The sequence below is a fragment of the Carcharhinus amblyrhynchos genome, chromosome 9 (assembly GCF_965287045.1).
Source record: "Carcharhinus amblyrhynchos chromosome 9, sCarAmb.v2.hapA, whole genome shotgun sequence".
Classification (NCBI taxonomy): Eukaryota; Metazoa; Chordata; class Chondrichthyes; order Carcharhiniformes; family Carcharhinidae; genus Carcharhinus; species Carcharhinus amblyrhynchos.
In genome coordinates, this window is record NC_137332.1 from 88,949,566 (window position 1) to 88,965,960 (window position 16,395).

A 16,395-nucleotide genomic window follows, 5' to 3' on the forward strand; every position below is an offset into this window, starting at 1 on the left:
CCACTTGAACTTGGTCAATTTCATGTATTCCTGTCCGAATTGTAGGCTTTAATGAAAAACAAAATAATGTGATTACAGCGTCCCACCTTGTTTTCTTTTAAACATTAAACAAGAGTGTGAATAATGATAGGGACCAGGAATGCAAACTGTCTCTGGACAGCTTTTCGGTGTTCAAAGAAATACAGTTCAATGTCGGGAATTCTCAAAGTTCAGCCCAACACCTTAGAAGTGAACTGAGATGAAGCAGGGAGTTCAATCGTCTCAATACTGAAAAATCACTTTATAACAGCTTACATTATCCAAAGATGATTATTGCAACGAGACTAGCAAGCCAGAACCACAGGCAAATTGTTTGGGCGACCTAGTTTCAAAGTCCGACTGGGCAGATGGTGGAATTTGAGGCATGAAACGATTGTCCTGAAAACCCAATTACTCCCTTACAGAAGAAGGTTTGCTGTCCTCTCCACGAACTGTTAAGACTTTCACTTTAAGGCAACAGATGCTGGCCTAAGAACACGTAAATCCTCTGAAAAAAAAGAGCACTGAAATTCAATTATCAGAGCTGAAGACATCCTGCACAACAGGCAGACATCCGACTATAGCCAATTTTTAAACTCAAGTAGGCCATTCTCTCCAGCCACATGAGTAAAAGTAGAAGCCACCGTGTAATATATACAATTAAGTCGACAACTGGCACATGTGACAGATTTAAATGATACTAATAGATATTTTACAGGGAGCTGTGCAAAGCAACCGTAGACACGACAGATAGGATGCACGTCATATTCACTTAATCGAGCAAAAATTAATGTGGCAGCCAGATGATAGGAAGTAATTGATGCAATATGACAGTTCAGAGATGATAACGTTGACTGTCCAGTCTAATTTGGATTGATTTCTGGAATATATCCTCTAAAATATTGATAGCATCAATTATTCTCATATAAGAACATAAGAAATAGGAGCAGGAGTAGGCCATCTAGCCCCTGGAGCCTGCCCTGCCATTCAATAAGATCATGGCTGATCTGTCGTGGCTCAGTTCCACATTCCCGCCCTCTCCCCATAACCCTTAATCCCCTTGCCTATCAAAAACCTATCAACCCGCGTCTTAAAAATATTGAGCGAGGACTGAGATTGCACCAGTCATTCTCTGAAGGAAAACATGTCATTCATATCGAAGTAAGGTAGTGATGAGACCACACTGTCCTGTTATAACACCTTATATGAACTTTTGAAGTAAGGTATTTTACCAACTGATTAGCATACGGATTCACCAGGCATTTAACACGTTCGTTACCTTGATCAAACCAGATTAATCCTCAACAGGTTCTTCTTCAATGTGAATATAGTGTACCGAAACTTAAGATTCCCCCCTCCTTTTAGGGAGCTACCCTTTTATGAGTTGTACCTAAGTTAATTTGAGTTTGTTTATTTAGTTAGTACACAAAGAGCTACCGAAAATATGACTGGTGTCCCAAAGCAGCGATCGGATACTTATACAATAAAAATACTTTGGTTAATTTGAATTTTTTTTAGCAATACTTGACGAGCTTGTTCTTGAAATGGTTATCACCGTAGCACAATGGTTCACAGCGCTAAGGATCCAGGTTCGATTTCTGGTTTGGGTCATTGTGCAGAATCTGCATGTCCTTGCTGCGTGGATTTCCTCCACAGTCCAAAGAGGAACTGGTTAGGCGCATTGGAATGGGCAGAATTGGTCTCTTTTAAGGTCAAACCAAATAAACAAACGCAAATTAAGTTAGGACGTAGTAAAAGGGGCAGCTCCTCAAAAGGAAGGGGAACAGCCCAAACAAAATCAAAGTACAAAGGAAATTTAAAAACGTCAAATTAAAATGTGATTATTAGGGTCAATAATGCATCCCAGCTCCTGCGGTGCCCAATGGGCACAGAAGGCATGGGCAGAGTTGGCAGCTAAGGGATTTTCACAGTAACTTCATTGTATTGTTAATGTAAACCTATTTGTGACATAAATAAACTTAAATTCTTTTGTCTTCATGTGCACATTCAGTTGCTTTTGTTCCAACCAATACTGCGGTATTGCATTCAATACTTGCCAAAGCAACAATGCAATGCCTGTTGCGATTATGCAAAATTGTTCTGATATTACCATTGAATTAAATGAACATAGAACACAGAATAGTAGAGCACAGTACAGGCCCTTCAGCCCTTGATGTTGTGCTGAGCTATGTCCAAATCCAGGATCAAGCTATCCCACTCCCTATCATTCTGGTGTGCTCCATGTGCCTATCCAATAACCGCTTGAAAGTTCCTAAAGTGTTGGACTCCACTATCACAGCAGGCAGTGCACTCCACACCCCAACCACTCTCTGAGTAAAGAATCTATCTCAGACAACCCTCCTATATCTCCCACCGCGAACCTTATAGTTATGCCCCCTAGTGACAGCTGCATCCACCCGAGGAAATAGTCTCTGCATGTCAACTCTATCTATCCCCCTCATCATCTTATAAACATCATGGCTGGAATTCTTTGGCTATTCACGCTGGGGATAGCAAAAAATGCACCATTCCATTGGGAAGCACGCAGCTAAGAGGCTGGAGAATCTGACCCAATATATACTGACTGCTGATGGCATTATCCTGAATTGATCAAAATCCATTCCTCACACAGCCCGTAGCCCTGCAGCATACATTAATTAAGGTGCAGATCTGTGTACTTTTTAAATGAGTTCAAAGTCTGTGCCTCCAACACCAACTCTGGCAGTGAATTCCAGACAGCCACCACATTCTGCCGAATAACCTGCTTTTTACTCATGTTCCCCTGTGAACCTTCTGCCCCTTAGTTTGAATCCATGTCTCCTTTTTTATTAACTCTCTGCCAAGGGAAACCGATGCTGCCTGATTATTCAACTCCTCTTAATTTTGTATACTTCAGTCACGTCACCCTCAGCCTCTCCGGTCTGTCCTTGTAGCTGCAGTTCCCAGCCATGGCAACATTCTAATAGCTTTTCTCTGCACTCTGCCTAGAGCAATTACAACCTTCCCGTGGTAAGCAGGTGCTCAGTACTCAAGTTGTGGCTTCACCAATGCTTTACATGTGTTCATAATTATATTCCTACTTTTCTATTCTATGCTCTGGCAACAAAGGTGAGCATTCCATATGTCACTTTCACAACCTTATCTTCCTGTACTGCTACCTACTCTTTTGAGGATGCATGATGCCATCAGCATAGTTCTAGACTGTATTGTGAAAAATAAAAATCTTTTAAGTTGCAACCTCCTGAAACTGCACTGAAATATGGGCCGCAGTCTGGGAAACATCAGCATAGCTGATAGCCAGTCTCCCTGGCTCTTTTTCTTCCATGGAAGCATGCCTGAAATTGGCATAGGTCTGATTACCATACGGAAATCTGAATTTCCATTTGATTAACAGGCCTGAGATGGTGCCAAGGGGCACTGGGCAGTGTCAAGGGACAGGGCATACTGGAGGCACAGTCTACTGAGACAGGACATACGGGGATGGGATGGGAGCGATCGGTGGTGGTGAGGATCCAGCTGCCACTACGCAATGGGATTAATAAGGGAGGGAGTAAGTGGGTGATTATGGCTAGCCATGGGTAAGGGAGCGGGTGGTGGTGGTTTGGGGCTGGCCATGGGTAGCGGGGGGAGTCTGGTGATCGAGTGGGTTGCCATTGCACAAGCGCCAATCTCCCTACTGACAGATTGGCATTTATGCAGTGGTCCGTTCAACACCATTCTTCTCCAGCAGGATGAGTTCCACCCTCCACCCTGTCATGCCCCCATCCCTTACAATCATGAATCTCTCTGAAAGAAAGTTCTGATGCTAAGTATGCAGAAAAAGAGGCTGGAAAATCTCCTGTTTTCCTACCAGCTAAACATTTAGTTTAATTTTGGGACAATCCAGCTGTTGCGCTTTCAGATGATGACACAAGAAGAAACATGAAGTTCAGAAATAGGAAAAGACAAGGGCTCGAAGTCCCGGCCAACTGTGCTGATGGAGTGGGCTGGGAAATATAACTGGGAGGCCAAAAACAGGAAATGCGCCGGGCGGCTGGGTCTCTTTTCTAGGCCATTTTTTTTGATGTGATTGCGTTCACACCAGAAATGGGTTGACACACATTTTAATGTTTTTCTTTATCTTTACATCACATCAGCGAGTTTGGGATGGCACATCCCCCCCTCTCTGTTGCACCCCAGCTCTCTGGCGTGATGTCATGGCATTTACAACTGTTCCATAAACATCAGGCTTAGCAAGGCGGCAGTGATGTGGAGTGAGGATGTAAGTTAAATGGAGCTGCAGCCTCTGGAGTGCAGGATATGTGGGAGTGGTCATTGGGCAGCCAGGTGCTGTGAAGTTGCTGGATCAGGTGGGGGACTCAGATGGATGCTGTGTTTTGGGGGCTGGGATCGACATGCTGTTTGAAGGTTCCTTGCATCAACGTGCTGCTTGAAGGACTGGAACGACAGACGTTGAGGGGCGACCTGATCGAAGTCAATTACTAGGGGGCACAGGTTTAAGGTGTGAGGGGCAAAGTTTAAAGGAGATGTACGAGGCAAAATTTTTACAGCGTATTGGGTGCCTGGAAATCGTTGTCAAGGGAGATTGTGAGTTTTAAGGGGTGTCTTGACAAATACATGAATAGGTTGGGAATATGGTCCCCAGAAGGGTAGGGGGTTTTAGTTCAGTCAGGCAGTATGGTCAGTGCAGGCTTGGAAGGCTGAAGGGCCTGTTTCTGTGCTGTAATTTTCTTTGTTCTTTGTTCCGCACTTGGGGTTTGCTGTCCCCAGGCCTAGGGCTGTGCATTGGTCTGCTGTGGGATGAGTTGGGGAGTCCAATATTTGTTAGGGCTGCTGTCCCCTGGCCCAACAATGTTCCACTGGCCTGGCTGTAAGAGATCCCCGAGGGGTGGTGGAAGTCATGATCTTCAAAGAGCCCAGGGATATCTAAACTCTTTAGGAAATAACTGTCTTGCACAGTCTCCGGGTGTCATGCACACATTAGTGTGATAATGAGCCTGTGGTTGCAGAATATCTGAACATTGAGGGAGTGGAACCCCTTTCTATTAATAAAGTGGATCATGATTTCCACCACCAACTCCATGACTATTGACCTGCTTCACGCTATCCTTCTGCTGGACTAGGATTGTGGCTGAAGTAGATCTCACATCTCAGGGCCCACTAACAGCAACAAGTGGTAGGTCTGGCAACTGCTGATCCAAGGAAGGGATGGAGCTCACTAGGTGTAAACACAGCCCCTCATACTGCATGGACTCAGCAGTGCTGCTTTGAATGCAAGTGCATCTTGTGATAGTCAGGAGATTGACCCTGCCTCATATGGCTGAATTGCAACCCATATCTGAAAGGCAATGCAGTGGTAAGGCCCATGACAATGGCCCTAGGGTCCTCAATGGCCAACTCTGCACACTAACACTTATGCTCTCCCTGCCTACCATGGCCAATATGTCAATGGTAGGCAACCTATTCAGATGATGCATAAAGTCATAGAGCTTTACAGCATGGAAACGGGCCCTTTGGACTAATTTGTCCATGCTGCCCTTTTTTTTAAACCTCTAAGCTAATCCCACTTGCCTGCATTTGGTCTATATCTCTCTATACCCATCTTACCCATGCAACTGTTTAAATGCTTTTTAAAAGACAAAATTGTCCTCTACCCCTGTCTCTGGCAGCTTGTTTGACACTCACCACCCTCTATGTGAAAAAATTGCCCCTCTGGACACTTTTGTATCTCTCCCCTGTCACCTTAAACCTATGCCCTCTAGTTATAGACTCTGGATGGTATCGGATTGCCAGTGTCCACGCCTGGGGACCCGGGGAGGGGGGTGGGGGCGAGTGTGGGCAGAGGTAGGAGGAAGCGGAGATCTAGGGTCAGAAAACATGCATGTTTTTTGAGGGCATGTTGGAAGCCATGTGCTGGTGTTTGCTCTATCCATGCAAGGGGGCAGTGTGTCCTCGTAGGCCTGGTATCACAGAGAACAGGAGGACACCCCGTTTCTTCCCACACTCCAAAGATGTGCGGCTTAGATGGATTGGCTATGCTAAATTGCCCCTTAGTATCAGGGTCTAGTTAGGTTATTTGGCCTGAGGTTATGGGAATGGGGTCAGGGTGGGATTGCGGGTGTTGCAGACATGATGGGTTGAATGGCCTCCTTCTGCACCATAGGATTCTATGATATCTATGACAACCACTCCCAGTGGAAGTTAAGTTCTCTTCCAGGCATCCAGTGGGGGCATATGTGTAATTCAGCAAATATCCATGCACGAGTGTGTCCACCAGGTCATAGATGCCTGTGCACCGGAGCAGGCCAGTACATGCACTTTGATATTGTCCAATAGGAAGCACAAACTGCATTTTGCCAATGTTGCTAGAATGTCCCACGCGCAGGAGGTTACAAATGGCATACAGGTCATACTGTGGTCCCCGAGAGGTGATGGTGATTGCTTTATTAATAGAAAGGGATTCCATTCCCTCAATGATCAGATAGTTTGCAACCGTAGGCTCATTATCATGCCAGTATGCGCATGACATCCGGGCACCACACATGACAATTATTTCCTAAAGAGTTCAGGAATCCCTGAGCTCTTCGAGGATCAGCCCAGGCTGCTGGGATGGCTCATGGGAGACAACGAAGCCTGCTAAGGTCCTGCTGATGATGCCAATGCAAAGGCCTGAGAACATGGCAGAATCCATTATAGTGAGACCCAAACTATCAACTGGTCCAGCATTGAGTTCCTAAAGTTGCAGTTTGGGTTCCTGGGCCACCCAATACAGGCCTCCTGCAATATCGGTGTAAGCTGCACGCTCCACAAATTGGCACAGCAGCGGGGAGACCTCCTGGAGGAGGAGGATGTGGAGCAGGACCACCACCTGCATGATGTGCAGGAGGAGGGCGATGCGGAGTCAGAGGACGGAGGACAGACGGCACTGGCAGAGGATGGAGGACAGGCGAAGGTCTGGCAGGGCAGGGCAACAAGGCAGGCACTCATAAATGTCCTGCTGTCCAATGGCTGCTGCAACCACACCCTGGAAGACATTGCAATCCCACAGCCCAATAACTCCACCAAAACAGTGCCCTCAACCACCCCAAATTACTTATCCCCTCGCTTGCCATCTTGCACCCCACCCACAACCTCCAAGGGTCTGAGCATAGCGTGATGGGCGTGGATTGGTCGTGCTAGCAAGTCATCGGTCAAAGTTGGAGGGTGATGACGATTTGCTATGAGGCTCTGGAATGCTGCCCTGGTACCACACAAGTCTGAATTCTACCTGTTCTCTGACTGCACACTGGTACCTGGGCCCAAGTATGAGAAGGGATTGTGGCCACAGGTATGGTTGGGGTGGTGGTGGGGGGTGCTGCAGAGGCAGGGCAGTGGTGGTGTTTGACACCAGTGGTCGATGCTGTCTGGCGGATGCTGGGGAAACCAGAGCGAGTGGACACTGACATTTGACTGTGGGGCTGATATTTTGCAGCACAACACTCTGCACTTCGATGGATGGGACGAGTACAGTTAGCTCTGTTGGGGAGAATTATAGACAGATTAGTCACAGCTGTGGGGTACAATAGTCATTTAATGTGTTTTTAACATGTACAAATAACCCTGACTTGTGCTGACCTTGTTCGTGACCCTACAACTTCCTAATCATACATGGCCTCTTGCTATGCCTAGGTGATCCTCCAAGATGAACGGAGGTGGAGATGCCAAACTGTGAACCCCCACCATCCCTGTGGCCTTTGATGCTTTTGGTGGGTGGCCCTGGGGTGAGGAGGGGGGCTACACTTGGAGGCCCCTAGCTAGTTTGCGGATGACACTGATATAGCTGTGCCACCTTGTTCATCCCGCTACTCATGAAATGCCCTGCTGTGAGCAAAGTCTGGGGATGCATGGAGTCTCCCAAGTGGAGGACCCCAGCATGGGCTTCACCGCATCCTCCTCCCTTGAGATGCCCATAGATCCTGGGGACACTCCATGTGATGGCGGAGCAGATGGAATGAGCTTCAGAAGTCTTGCCATTACCAGTCTTGGAGGCCAGATGCATTCTCCCCATGGTAAATTGAACCTACTGTCAGAGGATTAACGATAAACATGTGGCGTGACAGAAATAAGGCCTGGTGGGATTGTGGCTGGTGCAAACTCAATGGGCTGAATGGCGTCCTTCTGCACTGTAGGAATTCTATGATTCTATGGTATTCCATCCCTCAGTGCTAGCCCTCTGAGACTGGGTCAATTCTAGAGCCACTCAGCATTAGCCATCAGCATAGGCTAAGTTGTCAATGCCTATAGCCTGGTATGCTCCAGAATGCCTGTGAGAGCCTCGTCGCACCACCTCCATCCCTCCCCCTCCCCCCACCCCACCCGCATCTCCCCTACCCTCCATGGCCAGCTCTGTCTCCAAAATTCTCCCGACACCCATGGTCATGGACCAACATGCCTCCACAATCCTAGCAACACCCTTGGCTGTGTCTCCAGGATGGTCTGCACCCCGTTACCTATGGGGACCAATTCCTGACCCAGACTTTCCAATGCGAGCACTACCCTTGCAGTGTTGGCCTGGGGACCACACTTTGCTGGCACCACCTCTGTGACAGCATTCTTTTGGACTCCATAGTTGCTGCATAGTTGCTGACAGCTCTTTCATCATTACCTGGGTCTGCTGATGCATCTGCAACAGTTTCAGGATGACAGACTCCAGAGACCTGGCACCTGGCTCACAGCCAGCTGATTCCTTATCACTGGCAGTCTTCCGTGTGCCCGAGTCCCCAGACATTGTCACCTCCACATGATTTGCCTCAACGGATGTGCTGTATACATCAGTAAGTGATGCAGAAGCCTCACTAGTAACATACCCCATCGTGATGATAGATGTTGGTGGCTTGTGTGGTGGATGCCTTTGCTGAATCACTGGTGCTATCCCTGGAGGTTTTTCAGGGGCTCCCTCTGAGGTGTCATGTGAACTATCCTTTGGCGTTTCAACAGAAGTGGCAATGGTGGTGGAGGGGGGTGGATGGGGGAGGTGGGAATGGGGCATGGAGAAGCACTGACACCAGAAGGGCCTAGATCATCTGAGTCACCTCCTGTAACAAAGGACACATGTTAAAGGAAGGGAGGGACAGGTCTGGGCAGCATGCTACTAGATACTTGCACCAGTAGATGGTTAATATTAACATAGGCAGCAGTTTCAATTGAAATAAAAGGAACAATTGTGAGTGGAACTATCTCAGTACTTATGTTGCAAAGTATATTAAATTGTCCTCAAGCCATTTCACTGAAGACTTTAAGCTAAAGATTGACAAAAAAGTTGATAAAGGAGGGTAGAAGAAGCTATGAGGCTGGGCTAGCACTTAATATAAAAAAGGATAGCAAGAGTTTTTATAAATATATAAAAAGGAAGAGGCTGGCTAGGGTGAACGTTGGTCCCTTAGAGGATGAGAAAGGGGACCTAGTGGTAGGGGATAGGGATATGGCTAAGGTCTTGAATAACTTTTTTGTTTCTGTCTTCACGGAGGAGGACGTGAATAATTTGCCGGGTGTTAGCGATGGAAAGGTGGTAGGACTGGAGGGTCTTAATGACATTACTGTTACTAGAGAGGTGGTGCGCGACAGACTGGAGGGGCTGATTGTGGACAAGTCCCCAGGACCGGATGGAATGCATCCAAGGGTTCTGAAAGAAATGGCGGAGGTGATAGTGGATGCCTTGGTGGTTATTTTCCAGACGTCGCTGGATTCCGGGGAAGTGCCGGAGGATTGGAAAACGGCTAATGTTACGCCGTTGTTTAAGAAGGGTGCCAGGCAAAAGGCGGGGAATTACAGGCCGGTTAGTTTAACGTCTGTGGTAGGTAAAAAGTTAGAATCCGTCATTAAGGAGGAAATTGCGAGGCATCTTGAAGGGAATTGCTTGATAGGGCAGACGCAACACGGTTTCATTAAAGGGAAGTCGTGTCTGACCAATTTACTGGAGTTCTATGAGGATGTGTCTAGGGCGGTGGATAGAGGAGAGCCGGTGGATGTGGTCTTTCTGGATTTTCAGAAGGCGTTTGATAAGGTACCTCACAAGAGGTTACTGCAGAAGGTCAGAGGACATGGAGTTGGGGGTAGGGTGTTAGCGTGGATAGAGGATTGGTTGTCAAATAGGAGGCAGAGAGTGGGGGTCAATGGGTGCTATTCGGATTGGCGGTTGGTGACTAGTGGGGTGCCCCAGGGGTCGGTGCTGGGGCCTCAGCTATTTACCATTTATATAGATGATCTGGAGGAGGGAACCGAGTGTAGGGTGTCGAAATTTGCTGATGACACCAAGATTGGGGGAAAGGCAAATTGTGCGGAGGGTGTGGAGAGTCTGCAGAAGGATCTAGATAGGCTGGGCGAATGGGCCAGGAAATGGCAAATGGAATTTAATGTTGGCAAGTGTGAGGTGGTCCACTTTGGTAGGAAGAATGGTAGGAAGGACTATTACTTACGTGGCGAAAAACTGCAGCAGGCGACGGTGCAGAGGGACCTCGGGGTCCTTGTGCATGAGTCGCAAAAACCCAGCCTGCAGGTGCAGCAGGTGGTCAGGAAGGCGAATGGGATGCTGGCCTTCATAGCGAGGGGGATTGAATATAAAAGTAGGGAGGTCTTGCTGCAGCTGTATAGGGCATTGGTGAGGCCGCAGCTGGAGTACTGTGTGCAGTTTTGGGCGCCGCACCTGCGCAAGGATGTTTTGGCCTTGGAGGGAGTGCAGAGGAGGTTTACTAGGCTGATACCGGAGTTGAGGGGGTTGAGCTATGAGGAGAGGCTGAATAAACTAGGCTTGTACTCGTTAGAGTTTAGAAGAATGAGGGGAGATCTCATTGAGACGTATAAGATGATGAATGGGATGGATAGGATAGAGGTGGAAAGACTCTTCCCGCTCAAAAAAGACAGTAGGACTAGGGGGCACAGCCTCAAGATAAAGGGGGGGCAGTTCAGAACGGAGTTGAGGAGGAACTTCTTCACTCAAAGGGTGGTGAATCTCTGGAATTCTCTGCCCGTTGAAGTGGTGGAGGCTGCCTCGCTAAATATTTTTAAGAAGCGGGTTGATGGGTTTTTGATAAGAGAGGGGATTAAGGGTTATGGGGAGAGGGCGGGAAAGTGGAACTGAGCCACGACAGATCAGCCATGATCTTATTGAATGGCGGGGCAGGCTCGAAGGGCCAGATGGCCTACTCCTGCTCCTATTTCTTATGTTCTTATGTTCTTATGTTCTTATGAATTGACTGCATTTATCCTCACAATACTGTTTCCAATTTGAATATAATTTTGGCAGTGCAATAGGTATTAAAAATATCGACTTGCAGACCAAGGATCACCCATTGCCACCCTGTGGAAGACCTACCCTCTCCTAGTGGAGAGCATTTCATGCAAAAGAAATCTAGGAAAATGGACAGATTTCACATCTTGCTGATGCAGAATATACATATATATTGTTTGGTTAAGAATCACCAATACAAATGGTTTGGAAGAGAGTCAGGAAGAGAAATGATTTTAGGATATGGAGCATGGCAGAAATGTACAGGTATTGTTTTCAGTGGAATATATGTTCCTCTTTTGATCCCATGTAATTGGAGAGAAGGAAATATTCTCAACTGATTTTTAACAAGAGCTGCTTTTCAAACTGGAACTTTGTGCAGGAGAAATGGAGAATTTAAGTATCAAAGAACAAAGAACAAAGAAATTAACAACACAGGAACAGGCCCTTCAGCTCCAAGCCTGCATCAACCATGCTGCCTGACTTAAATAAACCCTCCTACCCTTCCAGGGACCATATCCCTCTATTCCCATCCTATTCACGTATTTGTCAAGATGCCCCTTAAAAGTCACTACCGTACCCGCTTCCACTACCTCCCCCAGTAATGAGTTCCAGACACCCATCGCCCTCTGTGTAAAAAAATCTGCCTCGTACATCTCTAAACCTTGCCCCTCACACCTTACATCTGTGCCCCCTAGTAATTGACTGTTCTACCCTGAGAAAAAGTTTCTGACTATCCACTCTGTCCATGCCTCTCATAACCTTGTAGACTTCTATGTCATTGCCCCTCAACCTCCGTCATTCCAGTGTGAACAAACCAAGTTTCTCCAACCTCTCCTCATAGTTAATGCCCTCCGTACCAGACAACACCCTGGTAAATCTTTTCTGTACCCTCTCCAAAGCCTCCAAATCCTTCTGGTAGTGTGGCGACCAGAATTGAACACTATAGTCCCAGTGCGGCCTCACTAAAGTTCTCTAAAGCTGCAGCATGACTTGCCAATTTTTAAAATCAATGCCCCTGGCCGATGAAGGCAAGCATGCCATATGCCTCCTTGATGATCTTCTCCATCTGCGTTGCCACTTTCAGTGACCCGTGTACCCATACAGATTCCTCTGCCTATCAATACTCTTAAGAGTTCTGCCATTTACTGTATATTTCCTCTCTGTATGCAGCCTTCCAAAATGCATTCCTCATATTTGTCCAGATTAAACTCCATCTGCCATCTTGCCATCTCTCTGCCCAAGTCTCCAACCAATCTACATCCCGCTGTATTCTCTGATGGTCCTCATCGCTATCCACAAATCCATCAACTTTTGTGTCATCTGCAAACTTCTTAATCAATCCAGTTACATTTTCCTCCAAATCATATTACAAACAACAGAAGTCCCAGCACTGATCCCTGAGGAAGTCCACTTGTCACAGCCCTCCATTCAGAAACTGACTGAGCCAGTTTTGTATCCACCTTGCCAGCTCACCTCTGATCCCATGTGACTTCACCTTCTGCACCAGTCTGCCATGAGGCACTTTGTCAAAGGCATTACTGAAGTCCATGCAGACAACATCCATCAGCTTATTCCACATACACACCACTCTCTGTGTAAAAACATTTCTCCCCAGGTTCCCATTAATTCTTTCTCCTCTCAACTTAAAACTATGCCCTCTAGTTCTCGATTCCCCAATCCTGGGAAAAAGACTGAGTGCATTCACACTATCCATGCCTCTCATTATTTTATACACCTCGATAAGATCACCCCTCAGTCTCCTGTGCTCCAAAGAAAAATGTCCTAATCTGTCCAATCTCTCCCTATAACTCAGTCCTTGAGTCCTGGCAACATTAGTTTAATAACATCTTTCCTACAGCAAGGTGGCCAAAACTGAACACAAAATTCCAGATATGGCCTCACCAATGTCCTGCAAAATAACTTCCCAACTTCTATACTCAGTGTCCTGACTGATGAAGGCCAGAATGCCAAAAGCTGCCTTCACTGCCCTATCTACCAGCGACTCCATCTTTAGAGAACCTGAACTCCAAGGTCCCTCTGTTCCACAATACTACCTAAGGTTCTACCATTCACCATGAAAGTCCTACCCTTGATTTCACTTTCCAAAATACAACACCTCACACTTATCTGTATTGAACTCCATTTGCCATTTCTCGGCCCACTTCCTCAACTGATCAAGATCCTGCTGCAATTTTTGATAACCTTCTGCACTGTCTACAATACCACCTATTTTAGTGTCATCTGCAAACTTACTGATCATGCCTTATATATTCTCATCCAAATCATTGATATAGTTAACAAACAGCAATGGGCCCAGCACTGACCTGAGGCATACCACTAGTCACAACCCTCCAGTCTGACAACTATCCTTCCACCATTACTCTCTGCTTCCTACCATCAAGCCAATTGTACATCCAATTTGCCAGCTCTCCCTGGATTCCATGTGATCTATCCTTCTACAGCAGCTAACCATGTGGAACTTTATCAAAGGCCTTATAAAAACCCATGTAGACTATGTCTACTGCTCAACCTGCCTGGTCATTTCATTAAAGAATGCAAACAAATTTTTAAGGCACGATCTCTCATGCACAAATCTGAGCTGACTACTCTTAATCAAACCCTATCTTTTCAAATGTGTGTATACTGTGTCCCTCAGAATCCTCTCTAGTAACTTACGCACCACAGTTGTTAGGCTTACTGGTCTATAATGCCCAGGTTTTTCTTTGCAGCCCTTGGTAAATAAAGGCACAGCTTTTCTACCCTCCGGCCTTCTAGTACTTCAGCCGTAGCTAATGATGATGCACATATCTCAGCCAGGACTCCTGCAATTTCTTCTCTAGCCTCACGCAGTGTTCTTGGGTATACCTGGTCAGGGACAGGAGATTTATCCACCTTCCTACATTTTAATATGTCCATCACCATCTTTATCATAGTACAAACTATTCCCAATATACGCCATTAACTTTCCCACATTCCCAAGTCTTCATGTCTTTCTCTACGTAAACACAGAGAGAAATATTAATTGAGAACCTCAACAATCTCCTGCTGTTCCACGCATAAGTGTCCACTTTGGTCCTTGAGGGGTCCTATTCTCTTTTTAGTTATTCTTTTTCCTTTAATATATATAAGAAAAAGCACAGAAACAGGTTCTTCGGCTCCCCAAGGCTGCGCTGATCATGATACCTGCCTGAACTAAAACCATATGCACTTAATCCTCTCCGCCAAAGCTACCTCATGTCCCCTTTTTTGCCCTCCTAATTTCCTTCTTGAGTATAACCCTATACACCTCCAGGACACTTCTGTATCTCTCCCCTCTCACCTTAAACCTATGCTCTCTAGTTTTAGACTCCCGTACCTTTGGGAAAAGATATTGACTACCTAGCTGATCCATGCCCCTCATTATTTTATAGGCCTTGATAAGATCACCCCACAGCCTTCTATTCTCCAGAGAAAAAAGTCCCGGTCTATCCAGCTTCTCCTTATAACTCAATCCATCAAGTCTGGGTAGCGTCTAGTAAATCTTTTCTGCACTCTTTCTGGTTTAATATTATCCTTTTTATAATAGGGTGACCAGAATTGCACACAGTATTCCAAGTGTGGCCTAACCAATGTCTTATACAACTTCAACAAGACTTTCCAACTTGAATATAGAACTTGAAATCAAGCTATTTCACCTTTAAAGGCCTCCCACTTCCCAGAGGTCCCCTTGTCCTCAAACAAACTACTCCAATTAACCCTTGCAAGATCCTGTCTAATTCTATCAAAATTCACCGTGCCCCAATTTAGAACTTGCATCCGTGGACCAGTTTTGTCCTTTTCCATAAGTATTTTAAAATAAGTAGAACTATAGTCACTGGTTCCCAAAGTGTCTCCCATCATCACCTCAGTCACTTGACCTTCTTTATTTCCCAAGAGTAGGTCAAGTTTTGCCCTTTCCCGAGTAGGATCCTTTACATACTGCCTGAAGAAACTTTCCTGAAAACACTTAAATGCCACTCCGTCTAAGCTCTTAATGCTATGGCAACACTACCCCAGGCTATGTTACCAATATTAAAATCCCTGACTATGACAACCCAATGACTCCTGCAAGTCTCCCCAGTCTCCCTGCACATTTGTGCTTCTAATTCCCCTTGACTACTTGGGGGCCTATAGTACTCCTGCCAGCCTTGCCCTTCACCTTAACAGGAAGATATAGAGTCATAGAGGTTTACAGCATGGGTGGCACAGTAGCACAGTGGTTAGCACTGCTACTTCATAGTTCCAGGGACCTGGATTCGATACCCGGCTTGGGTCACAGTCTGTGTGGAGTTTTCACATTCTCCTCGTGTCTGCATGGGTTTCCTCCAGATGCTCTGGTTTCCTCCCACAGTCCAAAGATGTGCGGGTTAGGTTGATTGGCCATGCTAAAATTGCCTTTAGTGTGCTGAGATGTGTAGGTTAGAGGGATTAATGGGTAAATATGTGGAGATATGGGGGTAGGGCCTGGGTGGGATTGTGGTCAGTGCAGACTCAATGGGCTGAATGGCTTCTTTCTGTGCTGTAGGATTTCTATGATTTCTGTGAGTACAATCCCAATAAGGTCACCATCCCCTTCTTATTTCTTCGTTTCATCCACAAAGCCTCGCTGGATGATCCCTTGGTTATTTCATCTCTGACTACTGCCATGATGCTCCCCTTAATCAAAAATGCAACTCCTTCTCCTCTCTTTCCTCTACCTCTGTCGTGCCTAAAGTACCTGTACCCTGGAACATTAAGCTGCCAGTCCTGTCCCTCCCTTAGCCATGTTTCAGTTATGGCTTTGATATCCCAGTCCCATGTATCCATGCCCTGAGTTCATCAGCCTTACCTGTCAGCCCTCCTGCATTGAAATAGATGCAATTTAATCCAATAGGCTTTCCGCACTCCCTGCCACGCTCCTGCCAATCATGTTTATTCAGCTTGCCTTTGCGGGTACTGCATCTCCTTTCAACCCTTCATTTGCTTCCCTAATTTTGAGGATTCAAACCCACTGCCAATCTAGTTTAAACCTTCCCTTGTAGCAGCAGCAAATCTGCCTCTCAGTGACTTATTTTGTTTATATATCCAATTCAATCCAATCAAAGTCCAATTCA

The 16,395-nt window shown here is 46.3% G+C and overlaps 1 protein-coding gene across 1 annotated transcript in view; it reads left to right on the forward strand.

The window, feature by feature from the left end:
• The window catches only part of LOC145348607 (putative G-protein coupled receptor 139), an 89,707-nt gene extending 82,533 nt beyond the window's left edge, over window positions 1–7,174 (forward strand). Inside the window, exon 3 of the mRNA XM_080196783.1 lies at window positions 6,791–7,174. Within this exon, the coding sequence (XP_080052909.1) occupies window positions 6,791–7,174 (384 nt within the window). The remainder of the gene's footprint in view (window positions 1–6,790) is intronic.
• The last annotated feature ends 9,221 nt before the right edge of the window (window positions 7,175–16,395 follow it).